At 43.8% G+C, this 18,926-nt stretch overlaps 1 protein-coding gene across 2 annotated transcripts in view; it reads left to right on the top strand.

The window, feature by feature from the left end:
* Positions 1-18,926, top strand: part of TRIP12 (thyroid hormone receptor interactor 12) — a 3,849,287-nt gene that overhangs the window by 794,824 nt on the left and 3,035,537 nt on the right. For both annotated transcript variants that reach the window (XM_044071052.1, XM_044071053.1), the window contains one exon: positions 9,980-10,128. In XM_044071052.1, coding sequence (XP_043926987.1) covers positions 9,980-10,128 — 149 coding nt within the window. The remainder of the gene's footprint in view (positions 1-9,979; positions 10,129-18,926) is intronic.

Raw genomic sequence — 18,926 nt, 5'->3', positions numbered from 1 at the left:
CGATGTTCGTATCAAACCGACTACTTCGTTAATGACTAAATCTACCGAATTTCTCAGGTCCAGAGTTCGCACTATGCCTAGGAAACCGACAAACAAAGCACATTCTCAAACTCCCATGCCACAGAAACAAATGCTTAGAATGGCTGAAAACCTTATTACTTTTAATTGGGGGAAGCCAGCCTTCCCCTTCTAAAAGACGATTGATTTTCCTTCTGATTCTTCATACCATGAGTCTGATGACTCTGACCCATGTGATTACCAGGACATACCCTTATCTACCCATGAGGACTCAAATTGCAGAGGATTCAATCCCCCCCCCCCCCCCCCCGAGGACCTTTCTTTCGGTGAAACCTTGCATACCCTAAGATAGCATTTTCACTGGGAATGCCAGGACTACCCTCAGTTCAAAAAGAGACTCGGAATTTTTAGACTTGCCTCAGCATAGGCCTCTAGCTATTCCCCCTGTCCTGGATGTTATAGATGATGCCGTCATGGAATCCAGCCTTACCCCTGATACTTTACCACCTGCTCCTAGAAAGCCTGACAAGTTACTACAGAGTACCTGAGTCTCACAAATTTATCTTTAAAAATCCCACTGTGGATCCAGAGACCATTTCCCAGGGACCTAAAGGTATTAAGGCTTCTACAGCTAAAAACCCTACCCCTTCGGACAGGGATTCTAGGGCTGTAGACAGATTGGGTAAGAAGGTTTATACCTCTGCAACTCATGCCATCAGGGTTTTAAGTTGCCAGTTTCACATGTCGAAGTATCAGCAGCAATATTATTGATCTCATTAAACAAAAACATGTTGATTCCTGATTTGTGCAGAAAATCAGGACTTACAAGACTTAATGCGTTCTGCAAACCAAGTTGGTAAACATACTTTGCGGTGTGATTTTGATGCCTTAGAAGCATCGTGCAGGGCTGCTGTCACTGGGTCTGTTCTGAGAAGATGTGCTTGGCTGAAGTAACAAATCTTGCCAGACCATGTCAAGGCAAAATTACTTGATTTTTCATTAAACCAAGAGTGTTTGTTTGGCTCTAAAGCAGAAGAAGTTCTTAAAAAGATGGAGGAAAAAGCTAAATCCATGCAAACTGTTAAAGATTTCTTACAGGTACAGCCACCTAGATTCAGTAGACATTGGCTTTCAAAAAACTGGTAATTTCCAGTCCCTTCCAGACCTTCTCAGCCCAAACCCAGGGGCAACAGACCACAAAGACTACAGTCTCAGGGTATGAACAGAACTAAACAATGGAGTGCTCCCTCCTCAAAAACTGTGGGGTGGTAAGCCATCCCTATGGAAAAAGTTTAAAATGACTTGTCCTTAATCCTTCCCAGCCATGCCCAAGTACTTGCACCCCTAGGAGGAAAACTCGCCCTGCATGCAAAAAACTGGGAGCATATTACCCAAGACCGATGGGTCTTAAACATTGTATCCCAGGGATACAGATTCTATTTCCACTCTCTGCCATCCCCAAGCAGATTGCCAGATCTTCCTCCAAACCTGTGGACAGAGGCCCAAAAGCAAGTACTTTCTCTCTTCAGTATCAGGGCTATTCAACCTGTGCCAACAGAGCAAAGGGGACAGGGTTTCTACTCCAGGCTGTTTCTTGGTGCCCAGGAAAGAGAACTCTTGTTGCCCTATTCTGGATCTGTCATCCCTAAACACCTTCTTGGTGGTGCCAAAATTCAAAATGTTTACACTCCAGCAGCTCCTTTCTATGCTGAAGGACTTCTGGCTAGTCACCTTAGACATAAAAGAAGTTTATCTGCACATCCCCATAAGGGAATCTTGCAGGAAATATCTACGTTTCAGGGCAGGCTCTATGCACCATCAGTCTTCTGCACTTCCCTTTAGCTTATCTACTGCGCCCAGGGTATTAACAAAGTGCCTGGCTCCAGCCATTGCTTACTGCAGGCAGAGAAATATTCAAATTTACCCATACTTGGACGATTGCCTGATTCAGTCGGACAGTCAGGAATTGCACCTTCAGCACCTGACGTTTGTAAAGAGTCTCCAAACTTCTCTGGGGTATACCATCAACGAAAATAAATCACATCTGGTACCCAGCCAAAAGATTGTATTCCTGGGAGCAAGCTTGAACACAACTTCCCAGATGGCATTCCTCACTCCGGAAAAGCAGGTTTATTTGACAACTTATTTCAAACTACTGGCCACCCAAACCCAGCTGTCTGCAAGAAAAATACTGCAAGCCGTAGGGTTCATGGCCTCATGTATTCTACTGATTCCATATGCAAGACTGCATATGAGGAAACTTCAATGGTACTTAAATAGTCTCTGGTGTCAACATTCCCAGGACCTGGAAACAGTGATTCCTATCATTCCTTGCCTAAGGACAGTGTTCCTTTGGTGGGCAGAGGCATGCAACAAGGGACTCCCTTTCTCCCAACTCCCCGCTGTCCACACTCTGACAACAAATGCATCAGACTATGCATGGGAGGCTCACATGGCAGGCAAATGCATTCAAGGCAAATGGAGCCCAGGACAAATTCACCTGCATATCAATCAAAAAGAAATGTTAGCTGTACAGAATGCACTGACAGCCTTCACATACCTTATCCTGCCAGGACAACTCCTGATAAAGACAGACAACACCACAGTTATGTGGTACATAAACAAGCAGGGGGGAACTCACTCCTACCCACTCTGCAGGTTAGCCATGGCTCTGTGTAACACAGCCTTAAGCAACCAAGTGCACCTGCAAGCTCAATTCCTGCCAGGCAAACAAAATTCACTGCAGACGATTTAAGCAGAAACCTAATGGACCCACATGAGTGGAAACTGGAACCCAACTCATTCAAACTTCTAATACACAGGTGGGGGACACCAGAGGTGGACCTCTTTGCATCCCCCCAAAACCATCAACTAAACATATTTTGCACCGGAATTACCCACAGCCAAGCTTGGAAAGTGGATGCCCTATCCTTCTCATGGGAAAAACCTCTCAATCTATGCCTTTCCCCCTCTGCCCCTCCTTCCAAGAGTACTCCTTAAGATCAACCAGGACAGGCCAAGGACAATTCTTATTGCACCAGACTGGCTATGCCAGCACTGGTACCCACTCCTATGCAGTCTGACAGCAGTTCCACCCTGGCATCTACTTCAGACCCCCTCTCTGCTGTCCCAGCAGGAGGGACAGATTTTGCATCCTCATCTGCAAACCCTGAACCTGACAGCCTGGCTTATTCCCTGAATACATCACCAGCAAACCTCAGCAAACAGGTGCTGGATGTTATCCTTGAGGCCAGGAAGCCCAGTACTAGGAAATCCTATTCAGAAAAGTGGAATAGATACTGTTCTTGGAGCTAGTCTCAAGGGAAGGACACAACCGTACCCTCCTTGCCTCAAATCCTAGATTACCTAGCAGTGCTGATTTGTACTAGAGAAGCTCACACTTCCCCCTTTTGAACCTGCTGCTACAGCAGAGTTAAAATTCCTCTCTTGGAAAACAGCCTTACTGCTAGCCATCACTTCAGCAAGAAGAGTGTCTGAGTTACAGGCCCTTATGGCTGTGGGAACCCTTCATTATCTTCCATGTGGACAAGGTTTTCCTCAGGACAAACCCATTTTTTATGCCCAAGGTGGTATCCAGTGTGGCTTTAAACCAATCCATCCATTTGCCAACCTTTTTTCCTAATCCTCAGAATAAAGGGGAGAGGAATCCTGCACTCCTTGGACATGCACAGACAGCTCAGGTTCTACCTTGACAGGAATAAACCTTTCAGAAAATCTGACCAGCTGCTAGTCAGCTTTGCTACAGGGGCAGAGGGCAAGGCCATTTCGAAACAAACCATTTCTAAATGGATAGAACACTTTATCCATTTCTGCTACAAACACCATAGGAAACCTACCCCAAAGGGGATCAGGCCTCATTCCACTAGGGCTACATCAACCTCTACAGCTTTTGTCAGGGGGGTCCCTACCAGGGACATCTTGGAAGCTGCAACCTGGAGTTCTGTACACACCTTCACCAAGCATTACCACTTACCTATCTTTTCTAAGTCCAGAGCTGGATTTGCCACAGCAGTCTTAAAGGCCTGCTAGCCAGCCCTACTACTTCTTGACCACCTAGATCTTTCCTCACCTTTGGGAATCAACCCAAGTGTGATGACTGCAACAGTGAAACACGAAGAACATAGTACAGTTGTGTACATTTACCGTAAATGTAGATGTTGAGTGTATTCACTGTTACAGTCCTGGTTATCCTCCCTCCATCCCCCTGTCTTTCTATACTTTCTGCCTATCCTCTTTTTTTGCCCATATCTTATGGCAGTGGTATTTACTTTTTACTGGAGGTGTTCCATACCATTCGATTGCTTTCTATTTTGGGGGCTCCTGACATCTGGGGCAAGAAAAACTGATGTAATGGCGTCTGCTGCATGTTTTATACCCCTGGACGACCTGATGTCATGGATGAGGCGACAGCATCCGATGCAGAAATCCCAAGACTCTGGTATTCTGGCTGACTGAGAGCTACCTGCAGGCTGATAACCCAAGTGTGATGACTGCAACAGTGAATACACTCGAACATCTACATTTATGGTAAGTGTACACAGCTGTACTTTCAGAGGACTGCCCTTTGGCCGCACAGCAGTCCCCAGTGTGTTCAAATACATGGCAATGGTAGCAGCTCATTTGAGACTGCAGGGATTCAGTGTGTTTCCATACTTAGACAGTTGGCTCATTACCACCCTGACCAAGCATCTACTAACAAGCGCAAGATCAGGTACTTCAGACTTGCTCCCATCTGGGGATGACCATAAGTTACAACAAGTCTTAGTTACAATTGTCTCAAACATTGGCATTCATAATAGCCGTTTTCAACATTTTTTTATTATTTATTTATTTTACATTTGTTGCCCGGGCTAGTCTAGCTGGATATATGTCCATTTTCAGTAGAGGCCCGGGGAGAAAAGCTCCACAAAGAACAGACAACATTAAAAATAAAATTACAGTTACAAAACATTAAATTTCAGTTATAGATGCATTATATTTCAGTTAAGATAAAGTACCCCTCCCCCTATTTTCAATGGTTTCATTGACAGCTTCTCTTCCTCTTGCAAGAGTACAAACTATCTGATTCCAGATCAGAAAAATAATTCACAGTACCACAGTTTCAGCCCTTTTGTTCGAGCTTTGCGATGTCAGCAGCCATAATTTTAGTTCCTCTAGCAAGATTTCATATGAGAATTCTTCAAGGGATATTAGCAACACAGTGGTTGATTCTTTGTTAGTGCATGTCAGCCCAAATAAGAGTCACTCAGGCATGCAAGCGATACCTTTTGGTGGTGGATTTGATCAGATCAAGTTCTGTAATGCCACCCTTTCATTTTCTCTCAACCCGAGGCTGTAGTGACCACGGATGCTTCCCAGATTGTGGTGGGGCACTTCCTGGTGAAGACCATCCAAGGCACTTGGTCCCTTGAAGAGGCCAGCATGCATATCAGTGTCCTGGAAATGAGAGTGGTGCTGTTAGCATTGTAGGTCCTCCAATACTCTTTCCCTTTTGGGACAGTTGTGATTCAGTCAGACAACATGCCAGTAGTCTAGTACATAAGCAAACGAGGGGGGAACCAAGTCTTACCCCTTGTGTTGAGAAGCCGTTAGAGTGTGGCAATGGGCAATCTTTTTTTCATTTGCTTTCTGATAGCAATGCACATTCCAGGGAAGTCCAGTGTGATTGTAAATTGAGCAGATCCATTCTTCTACCACCTCATGAGTGGTCTCTCAACATGAAGGTGACAAATGATTTTCCATCAGTGGTGCCAGTCTTGCTGTGCTCTCTTTGCTTCTCCCCTAAACAAGTCCAGCATTTTTTTTATCCTGATTCCCCCCACTGGGGGGAATCACCAAGGGATGCTCTACACCACAATTGGTCCTCCTGTCTACATTGTGCTTACCCAACAGCTCCCCTAATTCCAAAATTTCTACAGAAAGCTAACCAGTTAAAGAGCAAAGTCATCCTCATTGCCGCTTACTGGCCTCGCCAGATTTGCTTCCATGGATGACATGTGCAGCTGCAACTTGGCCCACTTCTCCTACCTTTATTACTTACTACAAACTGGATCTGGTCTCAAGGGGAAGAACAGCCTTTGGCTTAACTGTGCTGAGGAATATCCTTCGTTCGAGTCTGACTGGGAATTTAGGTAGCTGGAGACTCTGTCCCAACAGTTGAAGATAGAATGAAAATTGAGATCATTAGATAGTTATGTACTTACCATAACTTTCCATCTTTGTTGTCTATTTTCATTCTTCCTCAACTTCCCACCCACCAACCCCCAACTTTTTTCACAGATGATCTCTGGAAGAAGGAGAGCATGTAAAGGCATCAGTGTCCTTCATGTTGAGCTCCAGATATAGTTTCTTCTGTAGAGAATATGCATTAGTACATTCTACTTTAGGTAAAACAGCAAACAGTATCTGGGGTATGTTAGCGGTTGGTGCATTATGTGGAAGGAAGGAGCCGAAGAGCTTTTTGATACCATGAGCTAAAGTAATGGTAGAGTCGGATCCGAACCCAACAGTTGAGGAAGAATGAAAATGGACAACACAGATGAAATGTTATGGCAAGTGCGCAACTTTTTTTTTTCCGGAACATTCCATTCAAGGACTCTGTCTCTTACCAACTTGGTTGTTAGTAGGTGGTAGTTTCAAAAGCCAGTTACCTAGTTTGCCTGCATTGCTTATGCCTAAAAACCCAATACACAGTGAAGGAGGTACTAGAAAGTTAATAGTTTTACAGAAGCTACAGAATGTTATTAAATTTAAAAGGTGGAAACAGTGTCAGAATACTTACTGAAGCCACAGCAAAGTTGTAGGCCTTAGTTGAAATATTTGGTAAAGTATTTGAACCAAGTTCCTATATCTTTTCTGAGGAAGATGGAAAGCTTTTTAGAAAAAAAAATTGCAGACACTTGAGTAAGAATTGTACATTAATGTTGAAGGAAGAAGTGTAGCCACAACAATCACAACTAGTATTGCTGCAAGAACATACTGCAATGATGGGAATCATGGTAGTAGTCAAGACCCGAGACAATTCAGAATGGCAGAGTAACCTTCCGAAAAGGAAGTGTCGAAAGTGAGTAGTCCTGTGTAAGATTTTAAATTTGAGTAACCATTGAAGAAATTAAACCAATATAGACTGAAAATTGACAAAAAGGATTTTATTAAAATATTACATAGAAAAAAATGTATACCTTGGGTTATGTTGTGTACGTGCTGTCTCATAAAATGTTTTGTGTGCGCAACTGTAACACAAAAGGCCGAATACTGACTTGGTTGAAAAGATTTAGTGTGTGTTAAAAGAAGGTACAAACGAGTACTTATTTGTATGAATCCAAAATGGTTGAAGTTTTTTGCAGTGTAGGTTAATGGGTGTGTGGTGGAAAATGAATGTTTGAGTGAAAATGTGGTGTTTGTGCACAATTGTGGTGTCATGTTTTAGCAGATGTTCATCATGTTTCACTGTTGCAGTCCTAACCAATGGGTTATCTGGTTCCCGGTAGCCCTTGATCGGCCAGAATACCAAAGGTAAGTAAAAATGATATCGGCTGTCGTCTGTTGTAAAGTACGTCAGGGCGTCTGATACGTAAGGAGGCAGCCAACGTCACTTCCTCAGTCTTCCTTGCCATGGAGCCCGAAGCAGAAGCATTTCTTGCACGCGTGCCGGTTGGCAGTTTACCCTTTTTGTTGTTGGAGCCTTTTCTTATTTTCCATGCAGATAGGGTCTCTCTGAGAACCAACCCCTCCTTTATGCCCAAGGTGGTTTCTAGCCTGACCGTCCATACACCTTTCCTACCTTCTTTCCTAATCCTCAAAGAATCCTACATTCTCTTGATGTGCATAGACAGCTCAGGTTTTACCTGGACAGGACTAAAGACCTTTGGAAATCAGCACGGTTATTGGTCAGTTTTGCCCCTGGATCCCAGGGCAAGGCTATTTCTAAGCAAACCATTTTTGAATGGATTGCACATTGTATTACTTTATTCCTTTCATGGCAAGGTTCCTCCTCAAGGGTTTGGGACCCATTCAACTAGAGCAGCTTCCACTTCTGCAGCCTTTTTAAGGGGGTGTCCCTACTAAAGACATGTTGGAGGCTGTCACATGGTCTTCTGTTCACATTTTCACAGAGCATTATAATTTGTCTTTGTTTTCAAGAGCCAGGGCAGGGTTTACCACTGCTGTTCTGCAGGGCATTATCTCCAATCCTTGATTCTGTTGGTTCTTCCTCCCTTTTCTCTGGGCTTTGGTAATCAACCCATTGGTTAGAACTACAACAGTGAAACACAATGAACATAGTACAGTTGTGTACACTTACCATAAATGTAGATGTTCGAGTGTATTCACTGTTGCAGTCCTGGTTTCCCTCCCTCATTCCCCTTTTTTCTTTTCCTAAGGTACAGGCTAAATTTGGTGTTATTTGCCAAAATGGCTTTTGGTTTAAGCCGTGTTTTCAGGAGGCTTCTGACTGTTAAGGCAAGAAAGACTGAGGAAGTCACATCGGCTGCCTCCTTTTGTATCGGACGCCCTGTCTTCCTTTACAACTAATGACAGCCGATGTCATTTTTACTTATCTTTGGTATTCTGGCCGATTGAGAGCTACCGGGAGCCGGATAACCCATTGGTTAGGACTGCAACAGTGAATACACTCGAACATCTACATTTATGGTAAGTGTACACAACTGTACTTTGTGTATGTGCAGGTGTCTGAGGGTTAGATTAAGGGTTAGGTAGGGTGATACTTAGTTTTGTGTATGTTCCATTTCCTATTGTTTTGTATTGTGGTAGGAAAGTGTAGGGTTGGGGCCGAGGTAGGGTTAGCACACATGAGTAAGGTGGTGCGGAGCAACAACACTGAAGTTGTTTGTGAAACCTAGCTCTGTTGTAATGGGGCAGCGTATGCTGAGTAATGAAACTTGGCTATTTCAGAAGTTGGTGGTGCTAGATATTAACATGTGGAGTGTGTGTACACATATGTATATACATACATTTACATATATATGGTGTGTGTATACAAGTGCACATAACACATTTTGTGCGTGGGAGGGATAGGTAAGCAAAAGACTGAGTTAGGCTGATTCGTCATCTTCTGCTGTCGAGCTAAAATGCAGAGCAAGTCTGATGAGTTTCTGTACTTACTACTTGCTTTTAAATGTCAGCTGTGTTAAAATTTTGCTGCATTTGTGGTACTGTGGTGTAGCAGTTGTTGCTTTCTCACACTGCTTGATTCTGCTGTTCTTGGCTGGGTGCCTTCTGTATAAGATATGCACATCTTTCCTATGTCCTCAGGTGGTGGTTGGGTGTTGTTTTTAACTGACATCTCAAAGACATGCAACAGATAAATTGGCCATCTTGTAAGTTGCTCTTAGGTGTTCATGCTTTTTGTGTGTGTGCGTGTCTGTGTGTGCGCCCAGAGATGGCTTGATGTCCATTCAGGATAAGAGTTTGTGCCTTGCTATTACTGAGTTGTGGGATAATTGTATGATAGTCCCCTGCAGTCCTTTTTTAGATAGTTGTAGAATGAGTGAGCAGCTCAGCTGATAGCTTGTTTGGATTTCAGAAAGAGTATGAAGTCATGTAAAGGAGTATCTTATAGGCAGGTTACTGTTTTGTTTTTAGGCAGAATTGAAACAAGTTATGAATAGCTGATTCATAAACAATGTTTGATTTGATTCACTAATGAAAAGCCAAAAACATTCTTACAAACCTCTGTGAAGAACATACAGATTTAGTAGCATGAGTGAAATAAGTATGTTTTTTTTAGTGAAGTCCACAGCTGAGCAGTCACATTTACTGACCTGATTTGAGGCATGTGATGTGATCCACAGAACTAAATGTGGTTAATTTAAGTAAACATTTCTGTTCTTCCTTAAAGCAATAGTTTGAATAGCAAATATTGTAAATTCAGATGTTTTACATTAGCGGAGTATTATAAAAATATTCTGTTATCTGTTAGGTTCTAAAGCCCAGCAGCTACTTCAGGGTTTACAGGCAACAGATGAGAGTCAGCAGCTTCAATCCGTTATTGAAATGTGTCAGCTGCTGGTGATGGGAAATGAAGAGACACTTGGAGGATTTCCAGTCAAGAGTGTTGTTCCTGCTTTGGTAAGTATGTTGTAAGTAACACTAAGCGGTGCTTCCGATACACTGGACAAAGTAATGTTAATTTCATTCTTCAAGCACTTGGTGGATTTTGACTGAAATCAAATGTAGTCTTCTCATGACCATCAATGCTGTGCATTTCATTGTAGGAAACCTGGATTGTAGGACTGAAGAGTATTATTTAGCTTTACTGCCAATAACTTGTAGAATTGAAGAGTGTTGCATTTCAGTTTGAAAGGGTATCCAAAATGTTTTCATCTGTACCATGTTCAGAAATCCCAGCACTTGTGTTCACAAGCAACACCTATGTGGCCCATGCCATTTTTTCCCCCTCTGCTTCCGTTAAGTACTGTGCTCAAATCCGTGGTATGTTCTCTTCTGTGGCTTGCATTGTTGGGATGTCAGCTAGTAGTACAGTTATGGGAAGATGCCTGTGATGTCTGAAAACAAGGCAAGGTCTAGACCACATCATATTTTGAAGTGCCTATATGGTTATTTGATGTTGAAGAAGGAGATTTATTATAGTTCTCTATGCTGCCTTAGAGACTGCTTGGTGTTCTTACCTGGTGCAGACGGCAGAAGTTTTACATCGCATATGACAAGGACAAAATGATTGACTTCAACAATTAGCTAAGCTTCTGGTGTCATTCTAAGGGGATCCAGTATCTGTCTGCTTGGGATGACATGGTCGACAGACCACGATGCTTTGCCAGAGATGGCCTGCACCTGTCGCCCCTGGGATTCTGGGTACTGGCTAAGGCTCTTGCTGCCCCTATAGTGCCTTTTTTAAGGCAAGGTTCAAATGACAAATTCACCACTGTAACAGGAACAGGCAAGCAAAAACTTGAGGGTAATGCTACTCAATGCTAGAAGTCTAAATCTCAAAATGCACTCACTCGAGGCACTCCGTAAAATGGAGAACATCAATATCTGTGCAGTGATTGAGCCCTTTTTCAAGGCTCCAGAGAGCACCCCTACACTACCAGGCTATAACTCATACCACACTCTTCAGCCATGTAACCTGGACTGAAACTCCAAAGGCGGAGGTGTGTCCATATTCATTAAGGATATCCATACCTCCAGGCAAGTTGCTCAGCATAATTCATCCGAGGTTATCCAAGTGCACCTAAGTCTGGGCAAAACTGCAATCCAAATTGTAGCGTGCTACAGATCCCCCACCATGCCCCAGGATTTCCACTCCTCTTTTCTTGTTATACTGGAAAATATTAGGGTTCAGCCAAACATCCTAATAATAGGCGACTTCAACTACCTCACCATTAACTGGGAAAACTACTCGTGTACCAACTCCTTAGCTCAACGCTTTCTGGAATTCATAAACTCCAATGCCCTGAATCAACTTATCCACACCCCCACCAGGGGCAACAATATCTTAGACCTAGTAATTACCAACATGAGTGACCAGTGTTCCACACCTGAAGTCAACTCCTCATCGGTCCGATCCGACCATAAGCTAATCACCTTTGATATCCACACCCCCCCCCCCTCACACACCCCATTAAGGAAACCATGGTAAAATAAATTTCTCCAAAGCCAACTTCGTGCTTCTTAAGACTGAAGTGGTGAACTTCATGACACCCATGCAGATGGACAATACAGTTGCAATTGCTGAGTCCTACACAAATGCACTCTGTAAGCACTTAAACGAGTGCATGGATCATGCTATCCCAAACAGAACCAAGACACTATCCTCCAAAAAAAGGAAGCCAATCAGTTTGGTCCCCTGCCATAAACAAACTGTACAACAGAAGGAAGAAACTGTTGCAAAAGAGAGTAAAATCCCATGAGTGGAGGAGCTGCTCCCTAGTCATCCTCAGTAAGAAGCTGAGATCCTTTATAAGATCCTCCAAAGCTAGCTACGAAAACAAAATTGCCACTGATTCTAAGGACAACCACAAAGCACTCTATAGCTATGTCAACAATCTCAATGGCAACTCCCAGATTCTGAGTTACAGCACAACTGCACGAAAATTACAAAACCAACTGATATTGCCAACATCCTGGCAGACAGATTCAGTGCTAACTTTACCCCCCACCCCCACCCCCTAAAGGGGCCCATATCTATACAGGAAGAATGCAGAGTCTCTGTAATCACAACTACACAGATAAAAGCTGCACTCTCTAAATCCAAAAACACAGCATCCATGGGACCGGACAGCATCCCAGGCTGCGTTTTACACGAACTTCAGAACAAAGTGGCTCCCCACCTAAGCACCATGTTCAAGAATAGCCTCGCATCAGGCTTTGTGCCCACTGAATGGCGCACAGCAACTGTTATCCCACTCAACAAAGGGGGAGCCACTACTGATCCTGAGAACTATCGCCCTATTAGCCTGATGAGCCTGGTCTGCAAGGCCATGGAACGTATCATCATGGAACTCATAAACAAAGACATTGATAACCTCCAAACTCTGGATCCCACCTAGTTCGGGTTTGTGAAAGGCAGATCATGCCTCCTGAACCTGATCGACTTCTTTGAGGCAGTCACCAAAGCCGTAGATGAGGGTAAGGTGGTTCACACAGCCTATCTTGACCTCACCAAGACTTTCAACACCATCCCCCATTCTGGAATTATAGCTAAACTCACTAAACTAGGTATAAATCTCTACGTCACAAGATGGGTTGCCAACTGGCTCAATGACAGAACCCACACTGTAAAAATTGCAGACTCCATATCTGACCTCAAACCAGTGACAAGTGGAGTACCACAGTTCAGTCATGGGACCTCTCCTGTTTGGTATCTACACAGGCTAACACAGAAGGCTTGTGGCTAACGAAGTTCGCAGATGACTGCAAACTAGGAGCCATAGTCAAGTCCCCAAATGATGTGGACATCCTACAGAAGGGCCTCGCTGAGACAGATGCCTGGTGTCAGAGCCATGGCCTCAAGCTCAGTGCCAAAAAGTGCAGTGTCATTCCCTTTGGTAAAAACTCTGTACCCATGAACTACCACATAGGCAGCAATCTACTTAACACCGAATGTGATGAGAGACCTTGGGACCCAGGTGGACAGTAGTCGCTCCTTTCCTTTGATAGTCACATCGCCACAGTAGTCAGGAAGTCCTTCTATGTGGCTCACCTCATCATAAAAGGGTTCTCATCCAGGAAAAAAGGTCATTGTTCTCCTCTACTCGACACTCATTAGACCCATTATAGAGTACAGTGCCCCTTTTGGAATGTACCTTACAAGACATCTGCAGCAGCTGGTAAGGCCACAGACGTACCTCACAAAGAGGATTACTAGCTTCAAACAAATGCCCTATACTGACCGTCTCAAAAAACTCCAGCTTTACTCCGTAGCATATCGCCTACTCCAAGGTGATCTCTGCCTAACATATAAAGCTATGCCAAACCCAGAGCTGTTGGACATGCTACACACAAAGAAATCCCAATCCCTCAGAGCTACACGCTGTAGGGTCTAGGGACCTAAACCTTGTCACCACAATAAACAGGACACGTTGGAGGGATAGATTCCTGTCTCAGAGACTTCCCATATTCTGGAACAGGCTACCCATCTATGTCAAGCAAAGATGGTCTTAGTGTTTCACTGTTGCAGTCATGACATTTTAGTTATTTGCTTGCAGTAGCCCTCAGTCGGCCTGATTAACAAAGTCTTGGGTCCTGCGTCGGTTGCTCCCTCTTCTTCCGTGACATCAGGTAGTCAGGAGTATAAAACATGCAGCCGACGCCATTGCATCAGTCTTTCTTGCCTTGCGGTGCCCGAAGCAGAAGCAGTTTGCAAGTGCTGGTCAGCTGACTACTGAAATTTTCAACTAAAAGCTAAGTACCTCGTTGGGGAAACTTTTTCTTGCTCTAAACCGATGTCAGTAAAAGTAAATTGCATTTCTTGTGGAAAGCAAATACCTCATAAAGATTTTCATCCGTACTGTATTCCTTGCCTAGGCCCTGACCACGACCTACCTTGCTGTCGGTTTTGTGCCTTATTTAAACAACGAACTATCCGTCGTCTGTATATTTTCGCTTCTAAATATTTTGGTGCTCTGTTCAATTATTCAGATATGTCTTCAGTAAGCCATCCAACTACCGACATTCTGAAAAAAATGCAAAGATAAAGACAGAGACAGGCCGCCTAGGTCCAAAGCTGCCGACGACGCTTCTCCAAAGCCATTCGCCGGTACTCAGTGAGGTGCTTTTGCAGCCCCTGATACCTGCGACTTCATATTTGCAGGCCTCTACTGAGACCCATTCGGAGTCCGGTATGCCGCGAGATGCTTCAACTGTGGAACCTGTAGATGTCTCTACCTTGGATGGGTCCTGAGCCTCTGTGCAGGCACCGGCTTCTGAGGGTGTATTCAGACCTACTGACTTGTATATTAAACCGGCGCTATCTTCTTCTTCAAGGCCTAAAACTCAAACCATTTCTAGAAAACCGATGCCCAGACTGTATGGTCAGGCCTCTATGCCTAAAAACAAACAAGAATGTTTGAATACCTTATTACTTTAATCAGGGGAAGCCAACCTTCCCCCTCTAAGAGACCTAGGACTGAGTTTGCTTATGATACTTCTGACCAGGTTTCTGAAATTTCTGTTTCCTCTGATGACCAGAATTTACCATCATCTACCTATGAGGATTCTGATGTTGAGGACTGTATTCCTTCTGCTTCCCTCCGGAGGATTTCTTTTTTGGTGAAACCTTGCATACTCTTAGGGAGCATTTTCGTTTAGAAAGTCAGAATTTCTCAGATTCTAAAAAGTGGCTTAGGGATTTCTTACTCCTGCCCCAACACAGGCCTTTAGTTATCCCTCCTGTACTAGACATTGTTGATGATGCCTTTTCGAAATCTAGCTTGGCCCCTGACTCTTTAGCTCCTGCTCCCAGAAAACCTGATAGATATTACAGGGTTCCTGACTATCTCAAGTTCCTTTTCAAAAATCCTACTGCGGATCCTGAGGCCATGTCACAGGGACTCAAGAGCATTAAAGCTACTACTGCCAAAAATCCTACCCCCTCTGATAGAGACTCCAGGGCACTGGATAGATGGGATAGAAGGTATACACTTCTACAACCTTGGCTATTAGGGCCTTAAACTGCCAGTTTCATATGTTAGTTAGCAGCATATTATTGGATTGCTTAAACAGCAAATAATGTTGCTTCCTGATTATGCTGAAAATAAGGATTTAATGCATTCTACTGAACAAGTTGGAAAACATACTCTGCAGTGTGGTTTTGATTCACTAGAGGCACCTTGCAGGGCTGCTGTCACTGGGTCTGTACTTAGAAGGCTTGCTTGGCTTAAGAAGCAATCCTTGCCAGATAATGTTAAAGCTAAATTACTGGATGCTCCCTTAAATCAGGACTGCCTGTTTGACAGTAAGACAGAAGTTGTTCTTAAAAAGATGGAGGAAAAAGCTAAATCTATGCAAACTGTTAAAGATTTCTTACAAGTAAAACCTCCCAAGATTTAGTAGGCATTGTCCTTCTAAGAAATGGTCCTTTCCTGCCCTTCCAGGCCTTCAGTCCAAACCCAGATCCAGCAAAACACCTAGGCTTCAGTCCCAGGGTACGCACAGGACTAAGCAGTGGGGGGGTCCCCCACTTCCAAATCTGGGAGTAGTAAAACTCCCCCCAATGGTAAACTGTCTCAATGACTTAACTTTAAAACTTCCAAGCACTTCTCAACTGACTGCTCCCTTGGGGGGGAAAGATTGCTCTACATTCCAAAAACTGGGAACTCATTACCTAGGACAAATGGGTTTTAAATATAGTTTCTCAAGGATACAGATTTCTTTTCCACACGTTGCCAACCCCAAACGGTTGGCCAGATCTACCCCCAAATCAGTGGGCAGAGGCTCAAAAGCAAGTACACTCTCAAGCATAAAGGCTATTCAAACTGTACCAGAAGAGGAAAAGGGACAAGGTTTCTACTCAAGACTTTTTCTGGTACCCAGAAAAGACAATTCATGGCGTCCTATCCTGGACCTGTGTACTTTAAGCACATTTTTGGTGATTCCAAAATTCAAGATGCTAACTCTTCACCAGTTGCTTCCTATGCTAGGCAAAGATGCCTGGTTGGCAACACTCGATTTAAAGGAAGCATACCTGCACATCCCAATCAGGGAATCTTGCAGAAGATATCTACGCTTCAAAGCGGGCTTCATGCACCATCAGTACTCTGCACTGCCCTTTGGCTTGTCTACTGTGCCCAGGATATTCACAAAGTGCCTAGCTCCAGTCATTCCATTTTGCAGGCAAAGAAATATTCAAATATACCCATACCTGGACGATTGTCTAATTCAGGTAGAAAGTCAGGACATACTTTTGAATCATCGGGCTTTTGTACAAAGGGTGCTAACTTGTCTGGGGTACACCATAAACAAAAAGAAATTACACCTGGTACCCTGTCAACAAATTATATTCCTGGGAGCAAGCTTGAATACAACTTCCCAGATGGCTTTCCTCATGCCAGAGAAACAAATTCATTTGACAATCTACTTCAAACTAGTGGCCACAAAAACCCTGATGTCTGCAAGCAAATACTGCAAGCCTTGGGGTTCATGGCCTCCTTCATTCTTCTAATTCCATATGCAAGACTGCATATGAGGAAACTACAATGATATCTAAAAAGCCTATGGTTTCAACATTTTCAGGATCTAGAAGCAGTGATTCCCATCATATTTTGCCTACTCTTAGAGTTCCTTTGGTGGGCAGAGGCCTACCACCTAAACAAGAGACTAACATTCACTCTACCCCCTGCCACCCAAACCTTAACAACAGATGCATCAGACTATGCATGGGGGGCTCACCTGGCAGGGAAGTGCATTCAGGGCAAATGGAACCCAAGTCAAATGCATCTGCATATCAATCAAAAAGAAATGTTAGCTGTACAGAATGCTCTGACAGCCTTCAAGGACCACATTCTTCCAGGACAATTAATGGTAAAGACGGACAACACTACTGTTATGTGGTACATAAACAATCAGGGGGTACCCATTCTTACCCCCTCTGCAGACTAACCATGGCACTGTGGAATACAGCCTTGAGCTACCAAGTGCATCTACAAGCTCAGTTCCTGCCAGGAAAACTAAATACACTGGCAGATGGACTAAGCAGAAACCTCATGGACCCACATGAATGGAAACTGGAACCAAAGACTTTCAACATGTTGACAAACAAATGGGGGAACCCAGATATAGACCTGTTTGCCTCCCTCCAGAACTACCAGTTAGACAAATTTTGCACAAGGACTCCCCACAAACAAGCTTGGGAAGTAGATGCTCTGTCCTTCAGCTGGAAAAAACTATCAGTTTATGCCATTCCTCCTCTGCCTCTCCAAAGTACTACTAAAGATCAAACAGGACAAAGCAAGGACGATATTGATTGCACTAGACTGACCACGCCAACAGTGGTACCCCCTCCTGTGCAGTGTGCGTCACTGTTGGCCCCATAGCACCTGCCTCAGACCCCTATCCTGTTGTCTCAGCAGGAGCACCAGCTTTAAACCCAGAACCTAGCAGCCTGGCTAATTACCAAATCTCTCCTTTAACATCCCTCAGTAAACCAGTGATGGATATCATTTTAGAGGCAAGGAGGCCTAGTACTAGAAAATCTTATGCTGAAAAATGGAAAAGATTCTGTGCCTGGAACTAATCCCAAGGGATGAGCACAGCAGCGCCCAACTTAACTCAAATTCTACAATACTTAAATGAGATGCTTCTCAAGGGCCTTTCTTTTTCCTCCATCAAAATTCAGGCCTCAGCCATTTCAGCTCATTGTAACACAGAACCTCCCCTCTTCTCTCATCCACTGCTCAAGCAGTTCCTCAGAGGGGCCAAAAATTTAAGACCACCGAGGAGAGCCCCAACTCCAACCTGGGACCTTAACTTTGTATTGGAGAAACTCACTCTTCCTCCTTTCGAGCCAGCTGCTAGTGCAGATTAAAAATTCCTTTCTTGGAAAACAGCTTTCCTTTTAGCAATCACTTCAGCAAGAATGGTATCTGAATTACAGGCCCTTATGGCAGTGGAGCCTTTTATCATCTTTCATGCGGACAGGGTGTCCCTCAGAACCAATCCCTCCTTCATGCCCAAGGTGGTATCCAGTGTGGCTCTTAATCAGTCCATTTATTTGCCAACTTTCTTTCCTAATCAACAGAACAAAGAAGAACAGACACTGAACTCCTTAGATGTGCACAGACAACTTACATTTTACTTGGACAGGACTAAACCTCAAAGAAAATCTGAACAACTGATGGTGGCATTTGCTGCAGAGGGGAAGGCTATTTCAAAGCAAACCATTTCTAAATGGATAGGCCATTGCATTCATTTCTTCTCTAAGCACCATGGAAAACCTATCCCACAGGGGATCAGACCCCATTCAACCAGGGCTGCATCTACCTCTACAGCCTTTCTCAGAGGTGTCCCTACCAGGGACATCCTAGAAGCTGCTACCTGGAGTTCTGTACATACTTTCACCAAGCATTACCATTTGCCAATTTTCTCTAAATCCAGAGCTGGCTTTGCCACTGCAGTCTTGCAGGTCTTATAGCTGGTCCTAATGCTATCTAAATTCCTCCTCCCATCCTTAGCTTTGGGAAGCAACCCAAATGTGATGACTGCAACACTGAAACACGAAAAACATAGTACATTTGTGTACACTTAACATAAATGTAGATGTTCGAATGTATTCACTGTTGTAGTCGTGGTTACCCTCCCTCCAGCCCCCTGACTTTTTTTGACAATACCTCTACTCTCCTTTACTATGCTTAAAACCTTTTTGGTGTATTTGCTTTTTTATTGGAGGTATATTCTTGTGTGTGTGTCTG

This window comes from Protopterus annectens, chromosome 5.part0 (assembly GCF_019279795.1).
Source record: "Protopterus annectens isolate FY-2018-M chromosome 5.part0, PAN1.0, whole genome shotgun sequence".
Classification (NCBI taxonomy): Eukaryota; Metazoa; Chordata; order Ceratodontiformes; family Protopteridae; genus Protopterus; species Protopterus annectens.
The sequence above is the reverse complement of the archived record's forward strand: the minus strand, read 5'-3'. Positions and strand labels throughout refer to the sequence as shown.